Source organism: Rhinolophus ferrumequinum, chromosome 14, assembly GCF_004115265.2.
Source record: "Rhinolophus ferrumequinum isolate MPI-CBG mRhiFer1 chromosome 14, mRhiFer1_v1.p, whole genome shotgun sequence".
NCBI lineage: Eukaryota > Metazoa > Chordata > Mammalia > Chiroptera > Rhinolophidae > Rhinolophus > Rhinolophus ferrumequinum.
In genome coordinates this window covers 41,037,190-41,064,315 of record NC_046297.1, presented here as the reverse complement: position 1 = coordinate 41,064,315, position 27,126 = coordinate 41,037,190, and the positions used below count along the sequence as shown (strand labels likewise).

Genomic DNA, 27,126 nt, shown 5'->3' with positions numbered 1-27,126 from the left:
TTAGTCAAGAAGAGAATGCAGTCAAGGGTGAAAGAGGGAAAAATGCAAAGGGAGTTAGTTACTGAGACTTCAAAGACAAAGTAATTCTGTGACACCATGAAACTGTGGCTCATTTGACAATGCTTAATATGAAGTAAGAATGGAGATCTTAAAGTTAAGGACTTTTAAAGCTGGGGGATGAAATGTTTAGCAATATGGATCCTAAGGTTATATGATAAATATAAATAGTCTAGGAAAATGGAAAAATGTTATATAGTTAGAAGCCCCAAGTTCAAGATCAGAATCTGACTTGCTAGGTACTTGGACAATTTCTAGGCCTTTATTTCCTCTTCTGTAAGATACAAATAACATTTGCTGCGCTGAAAACAGTCATGTTTTGTAAACAATTTATATAAAAGTGACTTTTAAATTGTAAACGAATTTTATAATAGGTCCTACTTATACCATGAATATTTCTTTCAGTCACATATATACCTAATTCCCATTTATAAAGCTTGTCCATTCTCACATTCTGAAGTCAGAGGTAAAAAAAACTCTGCCTCTGTCTCTGAACTAAGCTTCCCTCAAAACTCACTTCCTAACTGACTTCTGTATAATATCCACATTGCTGGCTCCCAGTTTTAATCCTCTGCCTTTAATTTGGGAGCATATGCACAAAGGCAACTGTCTTACACACGTCATGTCATGATAGAAGCCAGTTAGAATGATCACCAAACTCCTCTAAAATACACAATTTGCCTCAAGTCACTTAGCTTATCACTTACTGCTCTACATTCAAATACCTCTCAAATTCTATAAATGAAAGGGAAAAAAGTGCATTAACAACCTCACCTGGACATCTGTCTGTCTGTGAAAAAAGAGCAGTTGATTACTTCTGCTTCCCTTTAACTGTTCACCTACAAGACTTTAACTACCCAGCATCATCATCATCATCTTTTTTTCTTTAAACTTTAGGAAAAATTCCTGTGTCATTTCCCTTTGGTATTCCAGCCACAAAAGCCAAAAATAAATAAATAAATAAAACAAATAAACGTAATCATCACTCACTTGCTCATTCATTCATTAACTATCTATTGATAGCATAGGATATGTGGGATATTGTTCTAGACACTGGGAATACAGCAGTGACTAAAAAAACGAAAACTCCTGACCAAATGAAACATAAATTCTAATAGCAGGGAAAAAAATCAACAAGATAAATCCGTAATATATATATAGTATGGTGGACTCTGATTAAGTACTAAGAAAGACTAAAGAGGAGTAGGGAAATAAGAAATATGTGTCAATGTGTGTGCACGGACATGTGTGAGGAAAAAAAAGGAAAAAAATTTATAAACAGTGGCCAGGAAAGTACTTGCTGAAAGAGTGATATTTCAGTAAAATCTTGACAGACTGTTAATAAATTATTTATTTTTTTCACTTAAAATTTATTTATAATTTGTCTATACTATCAGTTTTATATATACACACACACACACACACACACACACACACATACACACCTCCAATTTAAATCTTGCTACAGGAACATAAGATTAATCAATATTATTTTAAAACTGGCTTTAAAAATTAATACTTACAATCTTTCTCATAACCATATCATAAATACCTAATGTATGAATGTAGATGGCATGTAGATGGCATGTAGATGGCAGTACCAAGGTGAATGGAAAATTTAAATTTAAAAATGCCCCAAATGAAGTATGTGAATGTAGTTTACGTAAAAATACATTACATTTTAGGATTAAAACATACCCAAAGAAATGTTTTCAAAACACTAAATACATGATCACATTAAATTTTACATATAAATTCATAAATATATAACTAAACATAACATTAATATTGAAGACTAGGTGAATTTGCTTAACAGCAAGAAAAAATGTAAAACTTTACCCTAGAAATATCATAGGTATAATTTTTTATAATAGTTTACTTCTAGGTCTATATAATAGATTAGAAATGCAAATACATTTTTGTGACCTTAGAAATGGATTTAAACTACAAAGAAACTATGAATAGTGCTATAAGATCTGATTGTTATTTAAATAATCCTGACTCATTAATCCATTCTAACTGTATATATGGCAGAAAAAAAGACACAGAGTCCCTGGTCCAATTTAAGACTATGTGGTGGATACAAATAAGCTTACTCCTTTCTTAGGTTTCAAAATTCTAAGCAGACAGCCTGGATATTGTAATAAAATTTCAATGATTTATTTGAAAACAAAACCTATCAAAATCTACTATATGGATAATTATGTAAAGGAGTTTACCAAATAGTGTATTAAAGGAACACAACTGAATAGGCATTAACAAAACCATGATGTTTTAACTCCAATCTCTTCTGTCTAAAACCGGGGTAGGTAAACCACATAAGCTAAATCTGGCCCACCTCCTGATTTTTTGAATTAAAAGTTTTATTGGAACACAGTCACCCCCTTCATTTACATATTGTCTACGGCTATTTTTGTGCTATAACAGCAGAATAGCTGAGATAGAGGGACCATATGGCCACAAAGCCTAAGATTAGTAAAATCATATCCATTGGCAGTCTATGGGTTTTGGCCTCATCCTCACATTTTTTCGTTAGGGTTGCATACCTGTTCTCACCATTTAGGTAACTTCCTTTTAAGAAGTGTTGCCTTTCCCGGCATGCTGATAGTGGGTCCTCAAACTTATCTTTCAAAATACTAATTTCCAGTTCCTAATGTAACAAAATTCATCTCTCAAATGCTTTCCGTGTCACTGCATATGTGCACTTGTGCTCTACTTTGAATATTGACATCCATAAAGTCTCTGTCTAGTCAGTTAATTACACATCTATTCATGGTTTCTACTTTGAACTTAGTGTAATATTTAACATATTTTCTATAAATACCTGTTAAATAATCTGAATGGAGCTCTACTCTTAGGCAACTATTTGAAACCACTTCCTCACTAGCCAATTATTTCTAAACAAAAAATTCATTCCTCCCTTCAAGAAACGTTTATAGCTACCTTACTTCTATACTCATTGACTGACCACCTTAGCTTTACTAACCACACACTGCTAATATTTCCCAAGTTTTCATTGATCTTTCTGATGTCTCCTCTCAACATTAGAGGTTTGGCTCTGCTATTATAGTGTTGAATAAAATGAAACAGATTACAAGCAAAGTGCTGCTAGAAAAGAATGTGTAAGTCTAAGAAATACGAACTTGACCTCTGACTTTTTTTCTCAGTTCCCCATCAACACCTTTTCCTTTTTGCAAAACTACAGAGAGCCCCCTTTTGTGCGGGGTGGCGAACGCGGAGAGCGCTTGAAGGCCATCCACAGGCTGCGAGAACAAAGGTAGTGCGGTGCTGCCTGCCCGCTCCCCAGTGCAGCATACCGCCCCTCCATCGCACACACATCTCCGCGCCTAACCATGTCGTCACCAAGTCTCGCTTCTGGTACTCTGTGTGTCAGCGGAAGTAGATGAAGAAGTCTGTCTTCAGGGGAAATTGTCTACTGTGGACGGGCAATTGAGAAATCCCCCCTGCGGGTGAAGAAATTGAGCATCTGGCTGCGCTATGATTCCCGCGGTGGCACCCACAACATGTACCAGGAGTACCGAGACCTGACCACCACTGGCACCATCACCCAGGGCTACCGCGCCGATCCAGATCAGGAAGGTGGAGGAGATCGCAGTCAGAAGTTACCACCGACCAGCAGTAAAGCAGTTCTACAACTCCAAGATCAAATTCCCGCAGCCCCTCCGCGTCCTTGAGTCGCCAACACAAGCCAATCTTCACCACCAGGAGGAGATGAACACCTTCTTTTAGATGCAGGGCCTCCCTGTTCCCTGGTCTGCCTGAATCCACTCTTTGGTAAAACAAAAAACAAAAAAAAAACCCTACAGAAAGCCCAAACACCTAATTTTTATATGGCACACTGTGGGTGACAAAGTACTACTATCCTATGAAAAACGTTTTCTCTCTAGTGTTTTAAATTTCTTTTATTCCTTTCTATGTATTGCATGATATAGTATGCTTGAAAATTCAGTTGGATTTAGTTGATATGAATCTGAGATTGTTATACGTACTACCGAATTACCTCTCATATAAAATAAAACCATCATTGCTTATAAACACGTCATTTATCAAAAATGATACGAAATACTTCATGTGTATTTTCAAAGAGCACAACTGCAGGGAGTATAATGGACACAAATGTTTTTAAAAGGTCCAATTTTAAAAGCCTTACTGGAAAAGAAAATGCAAAGTAAGTGAATAATGATAACTTTGTACTTACCAGAATTGTGGCAGTAGTCCATATTCTGGGGAACTTGGACTGTGAAGGCTATCAAATCTGGAGCTAAGAGAGATTCTGGCTTTCTACTCTCATTGAGCCACTTGCTGCTATGAAGGTCTTTAGTGTCAGAAGGACCTTGAAGCAATGGAATCAACTTCTCTTTTCCACTGTCACCTAAACAGAAACATTAATGAAAAAAATCTTATAAAATAAAATATAGGAGTAGCATGAGGATGCATGATCTTAAAATACTACTAACATAACATTTCAACTTTATTTGGTAATTTTAGCTGTACATTTAGTTATACCTTAAAAATATGACTGATAAAATTAAAAGCACTTTTAATTCTTAGTTTTAATATTTAGCTAATCAATGAAGAACATGTTCAGAAAAGCTTATTAAAAGAAACAGCTTGAACACACGGTGTTTTAAATATTCAACAGAATCTGTACCTCTTTAAACTTATCTAGAAATTAAATTTACACTGAAAAAAATTAAACTACAAGTAGTTTAAGGGAACTATTGTGAAACAAAGTATTGGTAGGAAGGTGAAGTCAATTATAACCTCAAACTGAAAAATAGCTGGGTTTTCTGTTTAATTTTTATTATACTAACATTTCAATTTAATTTTTAGGTGTCATATATATCTATACCTCTTACGCTCCCAAAAAGGATAAATATAAACTTTCCTTTAATTTCTCTCCTTCATGACCATTCTTAAAACTGTAGCTTTTTTCTTGAAATAAAAATTAATTTATTAAAGAGGTATCATTCTGGCACAATTAATAAAAATTTTTAAGTAAAATAAAAAATTTTAAAACCTCTGATTCATAGGAACAATGAGTAAATTCTTGTTTCAGTAACGCTGCTTGTAAAATGCAAGGCCAATTCTCCTATACAGGCAATAAAGTTTTACATGGTCCAGCTGCACATACCTGGGGCTTTGGCACAAATTTTTATTGATCCCACGGTCCCAGAGGCACATTTGACCAATGATGTGCTGCAATACTTCAATTCAACATTCTGGATTGAGCCCTCAAGAGTTGGCAGGGGATTCTTAGATTTCACACCTAATAAAAGAAAACTGCAAATGTACTAGCCGATTGAATTTAAATAATTTTTATACTCCTTCACCAAGGCATTTAAATTTAATTATACTTTAATTATCTACCTCAGATGTTCTTACAGTATTTGCATTAGGTTTCAGAGTTTAGTGTTTAGGAGGTGAAAGGATGCAATTTTAAAATAAATGGGTTGAACTCTCATAACTACACATATGTAGTCAGCTCTTGATTAGTCAAGCTAAAGAAATGAAAGTAAATATTTTAAGCAAATATTTATTTAAAAAGCTGGAGATGTTAAAAATCATATTTGGTTTTAGAATGTAAAGTAAGATTTTTATTTATGAAACAAATTTAACTTATAAATTGAGTTTCATTTAGGCAGAGACACTTAATTTCAACATGAAACTTCCAGAGTAAACAGACTCTTCAAAATATCTTGATCAGTTCGGTGAGGAGAGAGAAACAAGATAGCTTGAAATAGCTCCTAAGTTAAAACGCAGTATCTTATAAACAAAATTGCCATCCAGTCTGTAGATAAAAGAAATCAAAAGGCTTCTGTATCAATTAATGAAAAAAGTGGATGTTAACATCTCTATGCTACTTGGAGAAGGGCATAAAAGCACAGAAGGGAATAATTACCATGAAATAAATGGCAGACAAAACTTAATTCAAAGGGGACATACGTACTCATTTTGGTCCTAAAGAGTAGGTGCAATTAAACAGGCAGAGAAATTTTAAGAACATGATACTGACAATATTGCAGTATCCAATAAAAGGATAATGATGATGAAGAACTCTAATCAACTAACATTTACTAAAGAAATATGTGTTATGCACATTTCTCATTCAGTCCTTACAACAGGCCTATTATAAAGATGTTTACTAGCCTCATTTTAAGATTAAGATAGAATGGATTAGAGGTGTTAAGTAATTTTTACTCAAATTCCTATACTTAGTGAAAGTGTTTCATACAATTTGTTCCCATCACAGAAGGCTTTACCACTCATTTTGTCTATATTCACAAACATCTACCAACATAATTTCCCTTCTTTTCCCTATTTCGCATTTTGATCAAATATTATACTATCCTTTGTATTTGAACCTCCTTTAAGCAAAACTATGTATGAATAATTAAGAAAACCATGAACTTCCCATGATAAATACATTAAACATTATTCTGAAATATTTTATCTCAAACTTTAGTGTGTTCAAAAAGCACCATAATCCTCCGAGAATCTTCCTGAGATGTGCCCCAGGAATATGCAGTTTAACATGCTACATGACGTGCAAATGGTTAAAGGACATCATCTGAAGAAACACCTCCTCACATACTAACCCTTATTTCAGAGGGAACTATTAATTTACTAATTTCTATTTGGCTGTTATATAAATCATGTATTGATTGGTTGCGATTTTCCAATATTGACCACCTGTGTTGTTTCCATCTGAAGTGGTATCTATTATCTTCAAGGCAGGATTCTAAAATGTTGTGTATGGACACATTTTTCTGATTTTATCAGATTTTTATCACATTCCCAAAACCCGTAACTCAAAAAACTTAAGGAACAGTATCTCAGAAAATTATACGACATCAACGATACTTACATAAACATAGTTGTAGCACCTAACATTCACTGAGTACTTACTAAGTGTCATGCACTATGCCTCGTTTATGTTATTTATTCATCACATACTCAACCCAAAAAACTGAAGTAGTTATTACTATTCTAGTTTAGCTATGGGAAAACCAAGACTCAGAGAAATAAAGATTTTGCTCAAGGTTCAAGTCAGAAAGTGGCAAGACCTGGATCACACTTGTCCCTGTAAGAATGGAAGCTGAGCTACCCTACATATTTAACATCCACTGTAATGGCAGTAAGTTATAATTAGTGGATAATTTACCCTGCTCCAATCATTATGTTAGATGATGAGAGGGATACAAAATGGAATAATACCCTCCCATAGACCTCAAGCCCCCACAGTCAAACTCTCATTCTGTGCCAATTTTGCAAAAATAGAAAAATCCAAGATAGCTGTTAGCAAACAACAGCTGCTGAAAGATACTCTCAAGGGTTGCCGATCTGATGGTGTTTGGAACCAAAAAAACTGAATCAGTTGCCGGCAGATGCAAAAGCAAATGAATATGAAGAGGCCAAAATGATTTTGTTTTTAAATTATTTTATAACACTATTTTTTTCACAGTTTACAAACTTTAGGACTCTACCTTGAATCGCAAATGGTAGGTCTTTGTATGCACGTTATACATAAGATTCATCAGAAGAAGCTGCCTAAAACCTCATCTAATAGAAATCTGATGTACGTACTTATATAAAACATCTTGGTTTAAACTAATACTACCAAGAACTTAGTTCACATTTTTATGATCATTACATTTCTCAGATATTTTAAATCTTGTTTCAATAACAAAATAGCCTTATGCACAATTTAAGAAGAGCTTTTTTATAAAGTAATTTATTCTTAATGCCACAAGCTAAGATTTTTAAAAAACAAATTATTTTTATTTCTTGATAGACGTCAAGAAATAAAGATAGACTTCAATGCATCAAAGTTGCTAGTACAAACAATCTTGGTAACATCAACTGTGGAATTTGGGTGATGATGATGAGTCAGTATAGGCTCATCAATGGTAAATGTACCATTCTGATGGGGGCTGTTGTACGGAGGGAGGCTACGCCGGTGTGGGGGGCAGAAGACGTACAGGAACTCTCTGTACTTTCCTTCAATTTTGCTGTCAACCTAAAACTGCTCTTAAAAAAAAAGTCTTAATAAAAAATAATGTTGGTTTCATTCCATTCCATCTTCAAACCAGAACTTGTAAAACGCCTCAAATGTGAGCACTATCCAGGTAAAGGAGCAAGAGGCTTGGCACCATTCACACTGCATTCTACATGAATGCTGCTTCCTGAAATTGTGCAAGGAAATCTCCTGTTAGGGATGCTACTGGTGAAACAAAAAGAGCAAAAGCTCTGAAACTAAAAAAGCACAACTTTGTGTATAGGCAGCATTGCTTATCTAGTAATTGGATAGCTTAAGGTAAGCTACTATTTATTATTGTTACATGTGGAGGCCAAAATACCATATACTATTCAAGGTATTTAACTCTTAAGAAATCAGCTGAACTTTATACAGAACGTAATTTGGAGGTACAATATTTGATAAGATGGATAGTCAGCTACATGAGCCAGTAAGACAATCATAAAGACAGTGACTTTTGAAATAATGCCTTAATAAAGCATTCACATATTTATTCAAATAGTGTTGTCCTAGTCCACTAGAGGAAGGGAATTGAAATACCATTTTATACTGTACACTCTGTTAACGAAATAATCTAAAACTACCAAATTTTTGTAATATAATATAAAAGAATGTACTGCTATTTCTTCCCGTGGTAGTACTCGTATGAAAAATATAAATTTCTAACACATATTCTTTGACCTATGGTAAACTATTAACCATAACTGATTCTTTTTCTACCAACTTTCTTGCCCACCATAATTCTTCCATCCTCACTGAGACCTTAACCCTCAGTGTCAACTCTCCAGTGTTGAGTGATACACTTATGATCCTCCCGTAATTATCATCTACAAATTAAAAAGATGAACTAATGACAATCACCTGTATATCAGTGTAGAATTAAAAGATTAAGGAATCAAACCACATGTAAGTTTATCTCTGTCCCCTCCTTCACCACCAAAAAGCTAAGAAAAAAATTTAGGGCCCTAGACCAATAAAGAAATGAAAATGAAAAGAAACATAAGAGCTGAATGTGCAGCTCCCAAACAGGCAAAAACTGTCATCAAAATTTTGGAAGATGAATATTTGATGAAAAAGTAGCAAAGAGATGAATTAGTAAAACAGAGAAAAGTGCCCATGGGTAATTAAACTACGAGGCAAGTTGATCTGCAACAAGCCCTGGAAATATAAAAATTAAAGGAACTAGGCAGTTCAGAGAGCAGGAATGCAGATGAGGCTAAAAAGATGAGAAGACTAAAAGTCTAATGACTACAGCACCTTTCCCTTAATTCATGCAGCCATGCAACTACCCCACTCATTCTGGTAAAAGATTGAAGAATACACTCTGGAGAGGTTAAACCAAAAGAACTTTGGACTAAGGGATAAAACCAAAGGGTCCATGTTAAAAATGGGGGATGTCTAAAACTTTACATAGAGTACATATGTACTCGATAATGAGATCTCCTTTTCTTTTACTCTCTAAGAACTCTAAGTGCCAGGCTTAAGACCTACAGGAAGGAAATGGAAGGATTTCTCTCTGTGGAAAGTGGCTAATTCAAGAAAAAGGAACCAGAGATCATGATAACTGATTATTCCCCCCCTCCCAAAAAAAAAAAGTTAGTGTCCAATTCCCCTACAGTGACACCAACCAGTCAACAAGCTCCAACCTCACACACAGGTTCCAATTAGTTACTTAGTATTTTATTCTATAATATAAAGAATCATCAGTTATTAGGTAGAAATCACTAACATGAAAGGTAGAGATTAAAAACACAGAGAAAAGAACATTGGGGTAAATAGACAATTTGAGGAACAGAAAACTTAATAATAATAATAATAATAATAATAGTAATAATAACAACAACTATTTCCAAAAGGAGTACAGAAGATACTACATCAAGAACAGGATGTTTAGTTAAAATTTTCAAAAACCAAATAACAGCTCTTAGAAATTAAAACCATAATGTTAATTCTCCTTAAAGTAACAGAAAGATTGGAACATAAACTTGAGTAAATCTACCATAAATTAAAATAAAAAATCTCAAAACAAAAACAAACAAAAAAAATCTCAAAAGACTCAAAATGGGAGAGAAATGACAAAAGAAAGGATCACCATAAACAATCAAATATTTTAAAACCAAAAGTTCCTGGAAATAACTATTAAAACAAAATGGAAAAAATAATCAAAGAAATAATTCAAGATTTCCCCAAACCGAAGAATAAGAGTTTCAAATTAAAAGGGTATACCATACATCTAGCACAACAAATGAGAAAAAAAAAAAAGAAAAACCATACACATAAAAGACTGCCAGCTGAACATCAGGGCTAAAAAGAAGCTCCTAAAAGCTTCTGAGATAAAAAACAAACAAATGCATAAAAGCAGAAATAGGTAACATGCAAATTAGAATGGAATCAAACATCCCAATAGTAATACTAGAAACAAGAAGACAATACGACAGTGCTTTTTAAATTATGTAGGAAAATGATTCCCAACCTACAAACCAAGCTATTAATCAAACATAAAGTTAGAATAAAGATTTATTCAGAAATGGCAGATCTGAAAAAAGTTTATTTATTCTGCTGGAAAGATAACTAGGGAATTATGATCCACCAAACAAAGAGAGTAAATCAGGAAAGAATAACATATGTGAATCAAGAAACAGAGGGTCCAATATAAGAGAAAAGGGTATTACTAGGACAATGATAAAAGGAAACTTTAAGACATCTCTATAGAAGGATTAGAAGCAAATAAAAGTGGAACAGGAGGAAAGAGTACCAAAATAATAATGATTACAAAAATTAAAACTATCTCTTGTATTAGAACATATTAAGAGAAGACTTACGCTTCTGTTAAGAGTTTGGGGGAATTAATTAATAGTAAGTACACTGAACACTAATGGAACAAAAAAAGCAAATGTTAACTCTAAGAATAAAAGTTGCATAAGAAAAAATATTAAATGGAAGTATAATTCATATATACACAGCCATATTACATTAATAATGAATATAAATTGAAGTAAAAATTGTGATATAATTATATTAGATAATTCATGAGGAAGATCAGAGATAGAGACAAATGAGTGTTGGCCCTAAAAGCTAAATCCTATTTGGTAGACAAAGTAATGTCCCTTCTCCCCAAAGATATCCATATCTTAATTGCAGGACCTGTGAACATGTTACTTTACATGGCAAAGGAGAATTAAGGTTACAGATGGAATTAAGGCTGCTAATCAGCAAATTTGAAATAGGGAGTTTATTCTTATTGTTGGATCCAATGTAATCACCAGGGTCCTTAAAAATGAAAGAAGGAAGCAGAAGAGGAGAGTCAGAGAAAAACATGTGATGACAGACACACAGTCATAGAAATGCTATGTTGCTGGCTTTGAAGATGGTGGATGAGGGCCACAGGCCAAGGAACGCAGGTGGCCTATAGGTGGAAAAAGTCAGAAAACGGACTCTCTTCAAGAGGCTTCAAAAAGGAACACAGCCATACCGACATCTTGATTTTAATATGACACTCATTTCAGACTTCTAAACTACGGAACTATAAGAAAATAAATATATGTTGTTTTAAGGCACTAAATTTGTGGTAGTAGAAAGTATGTAGATATAATAATATCTAAATATGGAAGATAAACAAATGACAATATTTTATTTAGAAATTTAAATATCTAAGAATAAGCTAAAAATGATTGTCTATTAAAAAGCAGTTAAGACGATAGGGGCCAAGAGGACTGCCCATTTTGTTACAAGCCTTGCAAAACTATTATTTAATAAAATAAAACAAAAGGTCATTCAGGACACTCAAGCAACCAGGACTCACGCTACATACACAAAAATAATAACATCACAGGACAGTGAACTAATCATGAAGATTTCTGAAAGAGGGAAGAGATAAATTCTTTTAAACTTTGCATTGAAAAGATAGCCATCTTAGCAGAGTTATTAAGGAACATTACACAAAATAACAACAGCAAAGCACTTCCAAATGGTTGGTATTATAGTAATCATTTCAGGGGAAGAAAAAAGGGAGAGGAAGATTTATCGCATAAAGAAGAAAGTGGAAGAGTGACCAAAAGTGGCTGGGTAGGCAAGAACAACGAAAGAGGTAAAACAAAAACGCTGGTTAGTTCCAAGACTCAGTGGGTGACAAAAATTGCAAATGGCTCCCACTGATAACACAAGCAGATAGGAGGAGACAGCAAACTTTAAAAGGTAGTGGTTGTTTTGTTAATTGTTGTTTATAATTATTTTGTTGTTTTAACATGGAAAAGCAAATGAAGTGACATTCTAGGATTAAATTAAGCCAAAATATTTGGGTAAAAATATAACAGTATTTTCAACAGAATATAAAATATAACCACTGAACTATAACCAATTAAATAGTGTGAAATAAAAAGTAATCTCAAAATTTTAGTTCCCAGTGATATTTAGATGACAGACTTTAACTTTAAATATTCACAAGGAGCAAAAACCAAGTCTTACTTTTCATTGTTCCACCTCACTTGCATCTCATAGATCCCTGCCCATATTAGCAAAAAGAGAGTCAACAAACATTTACTGACCACTTTGTATTACAGATCTGCTTCTCTGATTCTTAACTTTTTTAACATCAACATTGGCAAATAAACAAGTAGACTCAGCTTCATACTGACAGGATGATAAAGAGATGCCTGAGTTTAAAGCAATATATTCTGCTACCTAGTTTATGATACAATTCTTAATATAAAGATTAACAAAATAAAATTTGCTTCTAACTGTGAAATTCTATGAATTACAGTTTCACTCCTACATGCCTTTATCACACTAACCATGTACACTGCTATTTTGTATTATTAAGAATTAACCTGCTGGGGGTGGCCGGTTGCTCAGTAGGTTAGAGCCTGGTGCTAATAACACCAAGGTTGCCAGTTGGATCCCTGCATGGGGCACTGTGAGCTGCACCCTCTTTAAAAAAAAAAAAAAGAAGAAGTAACCTTAACCTGTTCCTCTTCAAGCTTACTTACTTAACTTTGATTACTATGTTATGCTTACAAGTGTGGGGATTTGGACATTTCTGCACTAGAATAAGGCACTAGAAAAATAAATCTTTTCATTTGGAAGTGAGGGAGCCTGGTTAGATTATCTGAAGAACTTACAACTTACAGATACAGTCTAACAAGATTCAGTAACTGATTTTGGCTGGAAAGGGCAGAATTACTAGATTGTATGGGCTTAAAAGAAGAGAATTCCAGACAGCTTAGCACAGTGCCTCAAATATAATAAATGTTCAAGATCAAATAATTTTCTTTATCCTTGACATCTTCATTACCAAGTATGGGAAACTAAAAAACTAACATTAATGTTGGTAAATCATGTCATTAATTTATTTTCTCTTGGGATGCTCTTAAAGTTTTATGTTCATCTCTAGCACACTGAAGTTTCACCCTAATGTATCTGCTTAGAGATTTACGTTTATTTTTCCTGTTCAGGATTTATAATTCTTAAATCTGAAGATTCACATCTTGCATCAATTTTGTGGTTTATAAAAAATAATCTCTAAATATTGCCTCTCTCCTAGTTTCTCTTTCTGAGAGTCTTATTAGACATATATAGAATTGTCTCATTCTAGTGTCCAGATCTATTGACCTATATTTTACATTTTCATCTCTATTTTCAATGCTGCATTCTGGATAATTTCTTTATATCCATCTTCGAGTTAACTAATAGTGTCTTTGGCTGTGCCTAATCTGCTATTTAACCCATTCGATGACTTCTGACCTACAAAAATTATATTTTTCTTTTCTAAATTATCTAGTCTTTATTGACAATATTGGGAAATCTCTCATATTTTCAACTCCATCTTTTTCTTCTTTAATAATTTTAAATGTCATTTTATACTGTTTCTGATAATTACATTAATCTGAAATTCTAGGATTCTAAATCAGCCATTAGAAGTCAATATTAATTCCTGCTCTTGGTGGATTATTTCAAGTTCTTGGTAATTTTGGATTCTGAGTTGACATTTCACAAGGCTTTCTTTTGCAAATACATTGCCAGAGTTGAAGGTATGTATGTCACAGCAAATATATGTGCTTACTACGACATATCCAGAGATGTAACCAGTCCACCTAGGATCACAGATTAAGTTGACTTACTGACTTAATGGCTCCTAAACCATGAAGGATATTTAAACCTGAGTGATAACAGGACTATAGTTACAAATTCTCACAGACAGCACTGTTCCTCTTTCCTATCAAGGCCAAAACAAAGAAACTTCTTTGTTAAATCAAGAATGGGGCAGATTGTTGAAATCTTTCCACTAGTCCTTAAAAGGTATGAGTTTAGGGAGATGGAACATCACTTTTAATTCCTCCCTTCTTGTCCCACCCCTTTTGGTGTTTAAAAGGCAAGCTCACTGATAAGTGAGCAAAGTTTTAGTGCCTGCTTACCACTCTGGTTTTCAGTTTCCTCCTTCATTTAGGCTTTTTTTTCCCTTTCTTGCAGGTTCAGCAATTCACTTAGAATTATATAGGTTATATATTATGCAGCATGAATGTTTGTAGAGGAAAGGTTTTTCAGGTTAACCAGTATGTCACACTGCCAGGCATAAAAGAATTATCTGGCCCAAAATGTTCAGAGCTGAAGTTGAGAAACCATGGTCTGAATCATAGTGCACAGGATTTAACAACTCTTTTGTCAAATTATTCCAGCCATCTCCTGCAGTGTGTTGTATTTTATTCTTCCAGGTGTCAATTCAGGTGAGAGAATGTCTGGGAAACATAATTTTTTTCTCAACCCCCTAATTAGTTCTGGCCATCCAGGACATGGTTGCAAATAGTAGTTAGAAGACACTGACCCAAAATGTATTCATTATTTTGTGTGCTACAGCTATTGCTATAATCCTTATATTTAGAACAAAGCTGATTGTTAAATACAATAAACATTCATAATACTTTGACAATTAAAAAAGTCATGTCATGCTATGCTGTATGTTTCTTAAGTATAATAAATGTAGCTTATAAGTGAATTTTTTCCTCCCTACGATTTCATCCATGATAGATGAGGAAGCAACAAGTTTTTTTTTTTTTTTTTAGGTTAAACACTGTATGGTATGCAGAAATATTAAAAGCACTATGAACCCCAAAATGTACTTAATTACATTGTTTCAGTTTCCCTGAAAGCGAATATAAATTACTGGCTACCTTACAAAGTAATCATTAGCACTGAAATGATAAATTTCCATTTATCATTGAATGGAAATTTATCATTTCAGTGGTTAAAAAAGCATTTATGTAAGAGTTCAATAAATGTTAGCTAGTATATTCGCATTATTGTTATTATTACTACAAACTATATAAGCTTCGACTGAGGAAGTCAGTTTACATACATTAATGAATAATGAGGGAATTTACTGAAAGATACACTAATCGCCTTTATTCTAGTATGAACTCTGCTATCAAATAGCTATGTAATCTTGGATTTGAAACTTCTGTGGCTCATTTTTTTCAGATGAAAAAAGTGAGTTTTGGGATTTGATTATGACCAAGGTATCTTTTAGATCTAAAAGCCAATGATCAGCTGCAGTGGAAGGAGATTAAACACTCCATGAGAGAACACAACACTGCCATATGCCATCAGTATTTTTTTTTAAGCAAAGAAAACTTACACCAATTAAATGAAGCAGTTATTATGTTTTTGTACATATGGTAAAAAATAATATGGACTAGGTAAAGTCAGTTAATGACTTTAGTGAAAGATGAAGAAAATTTTAAAGAACTACAAATCTGTTTACAAACTGTTACTGCAAGGCTAACTTTTGAAACCTTTTATATCTTCCCCTAGCCTCTAGAGATGTAATACCAGGTGAAGAACGATAATTTTCTTTGTGATACAAATAACAAAGTGGTACAATAGGTTTGTTTTTTCTTATAAATAAAATTTTTTGGTTGAAATAAAAATAACATCCAATTATTACTAGTGATTATCATTTAGTATTATTATACCCATACATGAACTTTAAAAAATAACTCTTAGAATAAAACATGAAAACAAAATGCTTAGGAAAAATGCCTGATTCTTGGATTAGGTAATTTCAAAACGCATATAGGAAGGAAACATATTAAACTAAATTTTCAGTAATAACCATGGGTGAAATAGCCAAAGAAGGGCTACCATGCAAAAGTCATATTATATTAAACTCCATATTCTGACAGCTAAAGTGGGGAATGGGGAGAGGAAGCCATCACTCTTAGTCACTAAATTAAAGGGGAAAAAAAATGAAACAACTATGTAGACATCAGGACAAAATGAAATGAGATCATTTAAAAATACCACACAGGAAGCCTAGAGTCTATTTTAAAACACCTTATGATAAACACAAGAAGGAAATTGTGACAAAGTTTTTTTATTTTTTTTTTTAAACGTGGAGAAGGATGTCAGTTAGTTAGAAGGATGCTAAATAACTAACTGACAAAATAAAAGAGGTCACAGTAAAGGGGAAAACTATCTTTTAAATTAAGGAAAATTGTGTGTGTGTGTGTGTGTGTGTGTGAGAGAGAGAGAGAGAGACAGAGAGACAGAGAGACAGAGAGACAGAGAGACAGAGAGAGAAACAGAGGGGAGGGGGAGGTAAAGGGCACACCAAAATAAAAATAAATCCAACATTCACTCATTCTACACAGGACAAGATCATTCTTCTTTCCTTAGTTTAATTCACATTGTGTTATAGCGTACTCTTAATCTTACCACAAAGTAAAACTGACAAGCTAATTATCTGACCACTATGAACCCTTGACTCCAACAAGCTATTCTTTTACCGTAAGAAGTCTGGCGGCATGCAACCAAGATTCAGTCTTGGTACTTCAATCACTGATCTCGGATCCTGGCAAAATCAAAGGCCTACTGCATCTATCTGAATTATTTGTTTCTCCTCGCTGTGGAAGGCAATCATCCTGGCTTAAGGATGCAAGGTTTTGTCTGCACCTAAGTATGATTATCTACTGTTGGTCCCTCACATATACACTAACTCTGACTCACATGTCTCATTCATTCACTCACTTATTCATTAAGTTTTTACTATACTACTATACACCAAGCTCAATCTGGGGTTATGGCACTAAAAAACCAATTCAGGCTCTTCTCTCATGAAGTTCACAATCTAGTGAACGAAGCACTACTGGATATTAAACTAATAACTACACAAATATATACCCACATGATAGTGTGAAAAACACCAAAAATGAGAAGTATGGAGTGCTATGAAAAGATAAGGAAGGGAAGGACTGAACTAGTCTGGGGAGCCTGAAGAAAATACCACTTGAGCTATGACTAAGGAGTTATCCAAAAGAAGGAACTGGAAAGAATGATTCATATTCATCTACTGTCTTTGCCTAGACACGATGTCACAACCAGGAGAGCAAACAGATGGCCAGTGTGGACACCATTCTCTCAAAGGGCAATGTACTACCAAGTCTCATTTTCATAAAGATATTTGTTGAATGAATAAATGAACCCATGAATCAGTAAATGGTAAAGAATACAAAAGCAAATTCACATAAGAGGAAATACAAGTAATAAAAAGATATATGCCAAAAGATCGATTTTGCTGTAACTAAAAGAAAGTAAATAATAGGAAAAGTGAAGTATCATTTGTGTGTACAATCTACAATATTATATGTTGTTGAGGCTTTATTAAAACAGTCATTACTCTTCATTACCAGTTGTGTTACATATTCATGGAATGATTTGGGAAAGCAAAACATATTATACGTTATTTTTTAAAGTTTATTATTCTTCACAAAGATATTCAGTCCTAGAAATTTATCTCAAAGAAATAACTAAAAAGAAGGGAAAAAATGCTTATAGCAATATAAATTATATCAGCAAAAAAATCAGAAAACACTTTAAATGTTATGGAAGAGGAGAATGGTTAGGTGCATTACGAAATACCTCATTGAGGGAGGAGGTTGTTAAAAGCGGGGGAAAGGGATCAAATATATGGTGATGGAAGGAGAATTGACTCTGGGTGGTGAACACACAATGTGATATATAGATGAGTATTATAGAATGTACACTTGAAACCTATGTAATTTCACTAACCATGTCACCCCAATAAATTTTTAAAAACCTATGTTATTTGATGTTTATGTAAAAGTATACAAAATATATTTATTAACAAATGTTAAATCAAACAATGGAATATAAAATGCTATATACAATATGGTTACAACTATATGAAAACTATGCATGGAAAATTATTAGACATTATAATACACAGAAATTTTCATTAATGTAGAGAAACGAAATTTTGTAAAAGTTCATATATAATCTAAAAATTGACTTACTAAGTTTGGAGACTTAAATACCATCATATAACAAGGTTTCACATTTAAAAATAAAAATAAATAATGCTCTGTAATTACTATAGGTAGAATCAGGAGGAAACAGAAAAAAAACCCCTACTAATATGGGTATATATAGACAAACTTATAAGTGATATGAAAGAGTACAATATATAAATTTACAAATAATATTAAGCCTTTCCAATAAGTAATTCAAAAAAAAATAAAATGAAAGAATATATCAGGACTCTAAGAAATATATTTAAAAGATATGCACAAGAAGAGGAAGAATAAAAATGATAATGCAATCTATACATAAACTGAGCTCTAAATTATTCATGGATCAGGGCAGGCCACATCCCTAAAGAACAAATGTTGCTACCGGTAGTAGATTCAGATTAGAGTAAGACAACATGTGGGGTACTTTAGGTATGATTAAGCTATGTATGTATGTAAATATTATGTATGTATGTGATATATATATATGTACATATATATGCATTTATGATTAGCATCAACAAACAGAAGACTACTCAAGGTCACATTCATCCTCATTCTAATTAAATAGAAACAATTTTTTCTATTAAAGTTTATGTGAGTGACAAGTGTCAGTAAAGTTACATAGGTTTCAGGTGTACAATTCTGTAATACATCATCTATATATATCGCATTGTGGGTTCACCACCCAGAGTCAGTTCTCCTTCCATCACCATGAAATGAAACAATAGAAATTACCCAATCTGAACAATGGAGAAAATAGGGAAGAAAAAAAAAGAACAGAATCTCAGGGACCTGTGGGACCATAACAAAAGATCTAACATTCATGTCATCAGACTCCAAAAGGAAAGGTAGGGCTGAAAAAGTACTTGAAGAAAATAATGGCCAAAATCTTCCCAAATTTGGCAAAAGACAGAAACCTGAAGAATAAGAAATTGAGCTAAACCCAAACAGAGTGCTCAAAGAAATCAAAACACATTATAGATAAACTTCTGAAAATTAAAGACTGAGGGGAAAAATCTTCAAAAAACCAAAAGAGAAATGACACCTTACGCACAGAAGAAAAACAATTCGAACGACAGCAGATTTTTCATTGGAAACCATAAAGTGCAATAGGAAGTGGCACAACATTTTTCAACTGCTGACAATATCCTTCAGGATTGAAGAGAAAAACCAGACATTCTCAGATGAAGGAATACTAAGAAAATTTGTAATGTTCTGTTAAGTATTTAACTTAGTGGAACTTTTAGGTTTGGAACTTTTAGTCCAAAAGAAATGAACTTTTAGGTAGCAGACCAACCCTAAAAGAATAGCTGAAGTAAGTTCTCTAAAAAGAAAGAATAAAATAAGAAATTTGGAAATACTAGAGGAAAAAGAAAACAATAAGTAAAAGTAGAATAAATATAATAGACTTTCCTTCTTGAGTTTTCTAAACTATGTTTCATGTTGAAGCAAAAATAATATCTGATGTGGTTCTCAATACACTTAAATATTTAAGACAATTATAAATAGGGGCAGGTAAGCACAAATTGGTAGCCACAATACTGCCACGGGGAAACAAAAGAAAGTTTGGGGAATATAATCAATAACGTTGTAAAGATTTTGTAAGGTGTCAGACAGGCACTTGTCTTATTAGGGAAACCACTTCATGGACAGTATAGATGCTTGACCACGGCGCTGTACACCTGAAGCTGAAGCTGAACAATACTGAATGTGAACTATAAATATATATATATATATATATATATATATATATAGAGAGAGAGAGAGAGAGAGAGAGAGAGAGAGAGAGAGAGAGAGAGAGAGAGAGAGAGAGAGAGAGAGAGACAGAGAGCGAGAGCGAGAGAGAGAGAGAGAGAGGATGTGGAGTATAGCATAGGGAATAGAGTCAATGGAATTTTAACAGCTATATATGATGTCAGAAGGGTAGCAGATTGGGGAAGGAGGATTATCACTTTGCGAGGAGTGTAAACGTCTGACTATTACATTGTTTTGTACACCTTAAGCTAATAAAAAATAAATGAATAAACAAACAAACAGGGGTGGGTAAAGAAACATAAAGGTAGGTAGGTTTCTGCAAATGACTTGAACTGGAAAAAGGATGATACCAGTAGACTTTAATAGCTAGATTTATAAAATGTAAACCTAAAACAATCACTAAACATTTTCACAAGATGCACTCAAAATATTACACATAAATCAAACTGGAATTCTAAATAATGCTCAAGTAACCAACAAGGAGGCAGAAAAAGAAAACAGAAGATGAAACAGAAAGCAAAAGCTAAAACGGCAGACTTAAGGCCTAACCTACTAATAGATTAAACCTAAATTATCTAAATCTAGCAATTAAAAGACAAGATCGGCAGACTGAATTAAAAAGATGAACCAACTATATTCTGTCTACAAGAAACTCACTTCAAGCGTATGATGTAGGCAAGTTGAAAGTAAAAGTGTAAAAAAGGTAGATCATACAAATATTAATCGAAAGAAAGCAGAACATGAAATAGTAAGGTGCCACTTCACTAGCTATTAAAAATAAGAGAAAAAGTAAGTAATGTCAAGGATGTGGACAAATTGGAACTCGCATACATTGCTGGTGGGAATTTAAAATGGTGTGGCTCATATAGAAAACAATTTAGTAATTCCTTACAAGTTAAACAGAGAGACATCATATGACCCAGCAATTCCACTCCTAGATAAATACACAAGAGAACTGAAAACATATGTCCACACAAAAGCTTGTACAAGAATGTTCATAACATCATTGTTCTTAATAGTCAAAAAGGGGAAAGGCAAATGTTCACCAACTGTTGAATGCATAAACAAAAGGATAGTATACTAATATTACCTTATTTATCCCTAAAAAGAAATCAAATATTGATATATGCTACAACATGGATGACCCTTGAAAATATCATTCTAACTGAAATAAGTCAGATAGAAAAGATCACATATTGCATGATTCCACTTACAGAAAATATTGAGAATAGGCAAATCTATAGAGTCGTAAAGTATGGAGATTAGTGGTTGCCCGGGTCTGAGGGTAAGTGGAACTGGAGAGTAACTACTAAATGGATATAGTTTCTTTTGGGGTAATAAAATGTTCTAAAATTAGACAGTGGTGATGGTTGCACAATGAATATAATAAAAATTTCAGAACTATACTCTTTAAAATGGCTAACTGGTAAATGTTGTCTTATGTGAATTTAACCTCAATTTGAAAAAAGAAAAAGCAGGCATGGCTATATTAACTCCAAAAGTCATAGCAATTCTAACTGTGCATGACCCTAACAACATAGCTACAAAAACTATAGCTCAGCTGCTAAGCAGAGACATAAATCCAAAATTCTAGCTGGAGACTTCAACACCTCTCTCAATTATTGGCAGAAAAACTAAACAAAATATCACCAAAGATATAGAAGATGTCAAAAACACTATCAACCTATAGGTGCTTTTTGAAATTATAAGGATGTAAATATTGTATACTTTACAATATTTAACAGTCTATTTTATTTTTTTCTTCGATTCTTTGTTTCCTTCCCCTCCTCCCTCATTCAATTGCTCTGTTTTCCCATGGCTACGTACATACCTCATTAATCTGGCTAATCACCAAAACATGGATTTAAAAGCGACTGTTTCAGCCCTTAGACTTCTAGCCACTGATAATCAGGCTGCAACTTCCTTGCAATTTTCCACAGATGAATCGCCCCTGCATGAATCGCCCCTACAACAGGGTCCAACATAACATTATCTTGGGACAAACCAGACCCTACGATGCACTTTTCCAGACATCAGCACCCAGGAATCGCCTAACTCCCCCTTTCCTTTGTTTTTCTGCTTCTTACGTGACCATAAAACCTTCTGGCTGATCTAGGAACGGGGAAGATGGCGTTTGAGACAGGAGTCCACCATCTTTCCCAGAATGCTGGCATTTTGAATAAACCTTTCTTTCCACCAACCCTTGTCTCTCAGACTTTGGCTTTCATGAGGCAAGCGGCTGAACCTGGGTTTTTCAGTAATACTGTAGAACAACAACAGAATACATATTCTTTTCAAGGGCATACAGAACATATAACAAGATGGACCATATTATTCTGGTCCATAAGTAAACCTCAAGAAATTTAAAAGAATTAAAATCAATAGAGTTTGTTCTCTAACCACAATAGATTCAAATTAGAAATCAGTAAGAAAAAGATCATTGGAAAATCTTAAAATACTTGGAAATTAAACAGATCTAAATATTCCACAAGTCAAAGAGGAATACTCAGGGAAAGTAAAAAAAATACACCTTGAAATGAATGAAAACACAACAGAGCAAATTTGCAGAACACAACTAAAGCTGTTCAGAGAGGGAATTTTATAGCACCAAATGCACACATTACAAAAATAAAGGTCTCAAGTCGATAATCTAAGTTCTCACCTCAAAAGTGCAGAAAAAGAGCAAAATAAACCCAAAACAATCAGAAGGATATAATAAAGATAGCAAAAAATCAATGAAATTCATTTAAATTGTTTTTTTACTATCAGTAAAATTGACAAGATTCTACCAAGACTAGCAAAGAAAAATAGAGAGAAGCTATCAATTGCCAATTATCAGGAATGATACAGAATATAACTACACTCTGAAGACATCAAAGGATAATAAGAACTACCACCAATAATTCTGTATATAGAATTTGACAACTTCAATAATATGGATCAGTAAGTCAACTTAAAAAATACTCGCAAAAAGTAAATCTCCAGAGACAGATGAAGAATTGTACTAAATCTTTAGAAAAGAATTAATACCTCTTCTACAGAATCTTTCCCAGGACACAGATAGGAAGGAAACACTTTCCATTTCATTTCATGAAGCTACCCTCATTCCAAAACAGACATTACATAAATGGAAACTACAGACAAACAGTCCTCACCAATATACATGTGAAAATACTTAACAAAATATTAGAAAGTGAAATTCAGCAATGAGTTTGGGTGTATAAACATAAATAATATACCGTGTCAAAATGAGTTTTATTCCAAGAATGGATGTTTAGTTCAACATTGGAAAATCAATGTAATCCCCCATATTAACAGACAAGAACAAAAATCATGATGATATCTATCAAGAAAACGCATTTAACAAAATTCAACACCTATTCACAGCAAGAAAACTTACAGGGAAATAGAAGTAGAGAGTAACTTCCTTAACATGAGAAAGAATATCTACAAAAAAACCTAAAGCTACTTAATGGTGCAAGACTGAATATTTTCACACTAAGACTGGAACGAAACCAAGTATGTCCACTCTTGCTGCTCTTATTCAACATAATGCTGGAAGTTCTAGCCAGTGCAATAAGACAAGAAAGACAAATTAGAGATATATACAGAAGGGAAAGGGGAAAAAAAAAAAGATAAAAAGATATCCCTCTGTACAGTTGACATAACCATGTATAATGCTTAAGGAATCTTTTTAAAAACTTCTAGGAATAATAAGTAAGTTTAGTAAAGTTGCATGACATGAAATAAAAATAGAAAAATCAGTGTATTTCTATATACTAGCAATGAATATACGTGTACACAAAAATTTTAAATGCAATATCATTTACAATTACTGAAAAAATGAAACAGTAAAATTAACAAAAATATGTAGAGGACTTGTATGCCGAAACTATAAAATGCTGATCAAAGAAATCGATGAAGATCTACATAAATGAAGAGACATACAGTATTCACAGACTGAAAGACTCAAAACAATAAATCTTTTGCTGTAGATATAAATAATATTTTTCTAAACTATTTATGGAAAGGCAAAGGAATGAGAATAGCTAAAAAAAAAATTCAAAAATGAAGAAAGTTGGAGAAATAAATTTACCCAATTTCAAGACTTATTATACAGCTTTAGTAATCAAGACTATACAGTATTAGTGGATGAATAGACACATACGGATAGATAAGGGGAACAGAATGGAGAACCCAGAAATAGACATTCAAATATGCCAAATAACTGTTGACAAAGCTACAAATGCAATTCAGTGAAAGAAAGATCGCCATTTCAACAAATAATGCTGCACTAGGTGAACATCCATAGGCCAAAAAAAAAAAAAAAAAAATGAACTTCAACCTAGGTCTAACATCTTATAAATAAGTCAAAATGAATCATGGACTTAAAAGTAAATGTAAAACTATAAATATTCAGGAAAAACAGAAAATAGGACCAAATCTTTAGAATCACGGGCAAGGTAAACAGTTTCTTGACTTAACAACAAAAGCAATAAAAAATAAACAAACTACTGATACACACAATAACTTAAGAGAGATCTCCAGAGAACTATGCTGAGAGAAAAAAAGCCAAACCCAAAACACCACCCATTATATGATTCCTTTTATATGGTATGTCCATAATAGGCAAATCCACAGGAACAGAAAGCAGATTAGAGGTTAGTAGGGGATGGGGCAGAGGAGGGATTAGGGAATGATTACTTAAAGGGTATGGGCTGTCTTTATGGAGTGATAAAAAGGTTTTAAACCAGAAAAAGTAGGCAGTTTCATAACATTGAAATACACTAAATAACACTGACTTGTACACTTTAAACTTATTATAAGTTTTGTGAATTCCACCTCAGTAAGAGAGAGACAGAGAGAGAGACAGAGAGAGAGAGAGAGAGAGAGAGAGAGAGAGAGAGAGAGAAATCAATCTAGGGCAGGTTTAAAAAGAAAAACAAATCTGATGATTTTTGTTCTATTTCTTTAAAAAATGCCATTGGGATTTTGATGGGGATTGCATTAAATCTGTATATTGCTTTCAGTAAAATGGCCATTTTAACTATGTTGAAATTGATGCTTCCAATCCATGAGCACGGAATGTATTTCCATTTCTTTGCATCTTCTTCAATTTCTTTTAAAAATGTCTTATAGTTTTCAGCATATAGGTCTTTCACATCCTTGGTTAAGTTTATTCCTAGGTATTTTGTTCTTTTTGTTGCAATTGCAAAAGGAATTGTTTTTTTAAACTTCTTTCTCTAGGATTTTATTGTTAGAATATAGGAATGCAATGGACTTTTGTACGTTGATTTTGTAGCCGGTAACTTGACTGTATTCGTTGATTGTTTCTAATAGTTTTTGGTGGAGTCTTTAGGGTTTTCTATCTATAGCATCATGTCATCTACAAAGAGTGACAATCTACCTTCTTCATTCCCAATTTGGATGCCTTTTATTTCTTTGTCTTGCCTGATTGCTCTGGCGAAAACTTCCAACACTATGTTGAAAAGCAGAGGCGATAGGGGACAGCACTGTCCTGTTCCTGAATGTAGAGCAAAGAGCTTCAGCTTTTCACCTTAATTACGAGATTAGCTGAGGTTTTGTCATATATGGCCTTTATTATGTTAAGGAACCACAAAAGACCCCGAATAGCCAAAGGAATCCTAAGGAAAAAGAGCAATGCTGGAGGTATCACACAACCCCACTTTAGCTTGTACTACAGGGCAACAATAATCAAAACAGCATGATATTGGCAGAAAAAGACACACAGACCGATGGAATAGAATTGAGAACCTAGAAATAAACCCACATAAATATGGACAGATAACTTTGACAAAGAAGCAAAAAACATACAATAGAGAAAAGACAGCCTATTCAATAAATGGTGCTGGCAGAATTGGAAAGCCACATGCAAAAGAATGTAACTGGACTGCTGACTGTCACCATGTACCAAAATTAATTCAAAATGGATCAAAGACTTAAGCATAAGACCTGAAACAATAAACTGCATAGACAAAAACATAGGTACTAAACTTATGGACCTTGGGTTCAAAGAACATTTTATGAATTTGACTCCAAAGGCAAGGGAAGTAAAAGCTAAAATAAATGAACGGTACTGTATCAAACTTAAAAGCTTCTGCACAGCAAAAGAAACCATCGACAAAATAAAGAGACAACCAATTGAATGGGAGAAGATTTTTGCAAACAGCGCCTCCAATAAGGGGCTAATATCCAAAATATATAAGGAACTCATACAACTCAACAACAACAAAAAAAAAATCCCTGTTGAAAAATGGGCAGAGGGCCTGAAGAGACATTTCCCCAAAGAGGACATACAAATGGCAAATAGACATATGAAAAAATGTTCAACATCACTAATCATCAGAGAAATGCAAATAAAAACCACAATGAGATATCACCTCATTGAATGGCTATCATCAACAAGACAAATAGTAACAAGTGTTGGAGAGGCTGTGGAGAAAAAGGAACCCTCGTACACTGTTGGTGGGAATGCAGACTGGTGCAGTCGCCATGGAAAGCAGTGTGGAGGTTCCTCAAAAAATTACAAATAGAATTACCATATGATCCAGCAATCCCTCTCCTGGATATCTACCCAAAAAATCTGAAAACATTTATCCAATGTTCAGATTTTTATTTTAAAAAAAAAATGCTCCAATGTTCATTGCAGCTTTATTTATGGTGGCCAAGACATGGAAACAACCAAAATGTCCTTCAATAGATGAATGGATAAAGAAGTTGTGGTCCATATACACAATGGAATACTATCCAGCGGTAAGAAAAGATGAAATAGGACCATTTGTGACAATATGGTGGATCTTGAGATTATAATGCTAAGTGAAATAACTCAGACAAAAAAAGTAGACAACCATATAATTTCACTGATATGTGGTGTCGTGCAGGGTGTCATGCGGGGTCTCAGCTCCCGCTCCCCTCATAAGAACGCAGGATATG

General features: G+C 33.6%; 1 protein-coding gene across 8 annotated transcripts in view; it reads right to left on the bottom strand.

The window, feature by feature from the left end:
* The window catches only part of VPS13B (vacuolar protein sorting 13 homolog B), a 719,992-nt gene that overhangs the window by 507,896 nt on the left and 184,970 nt on the right, over positions 1-27,126 (bottom strand). For all 8 annotated transcript variants that reach the window (XM_033126656.1, XM_033126657.1, XM_033126651.1 and 5 more), the window contains exons 18-19: positions 5,213-5,347; positions 4,277-4,450 (exon numbers count right to left, since the gene is read on the bottom strand). In XM_033126656.1, the coding sequence (XP_032982547.1) occupies positions 4,277-4,450; positions 5,213-5,347 (309 nt within the window). The remainder of the gene's footprint in view (positions 1-4,276; positions 4,451-5,212; positions 5,348-27,126) is intronic.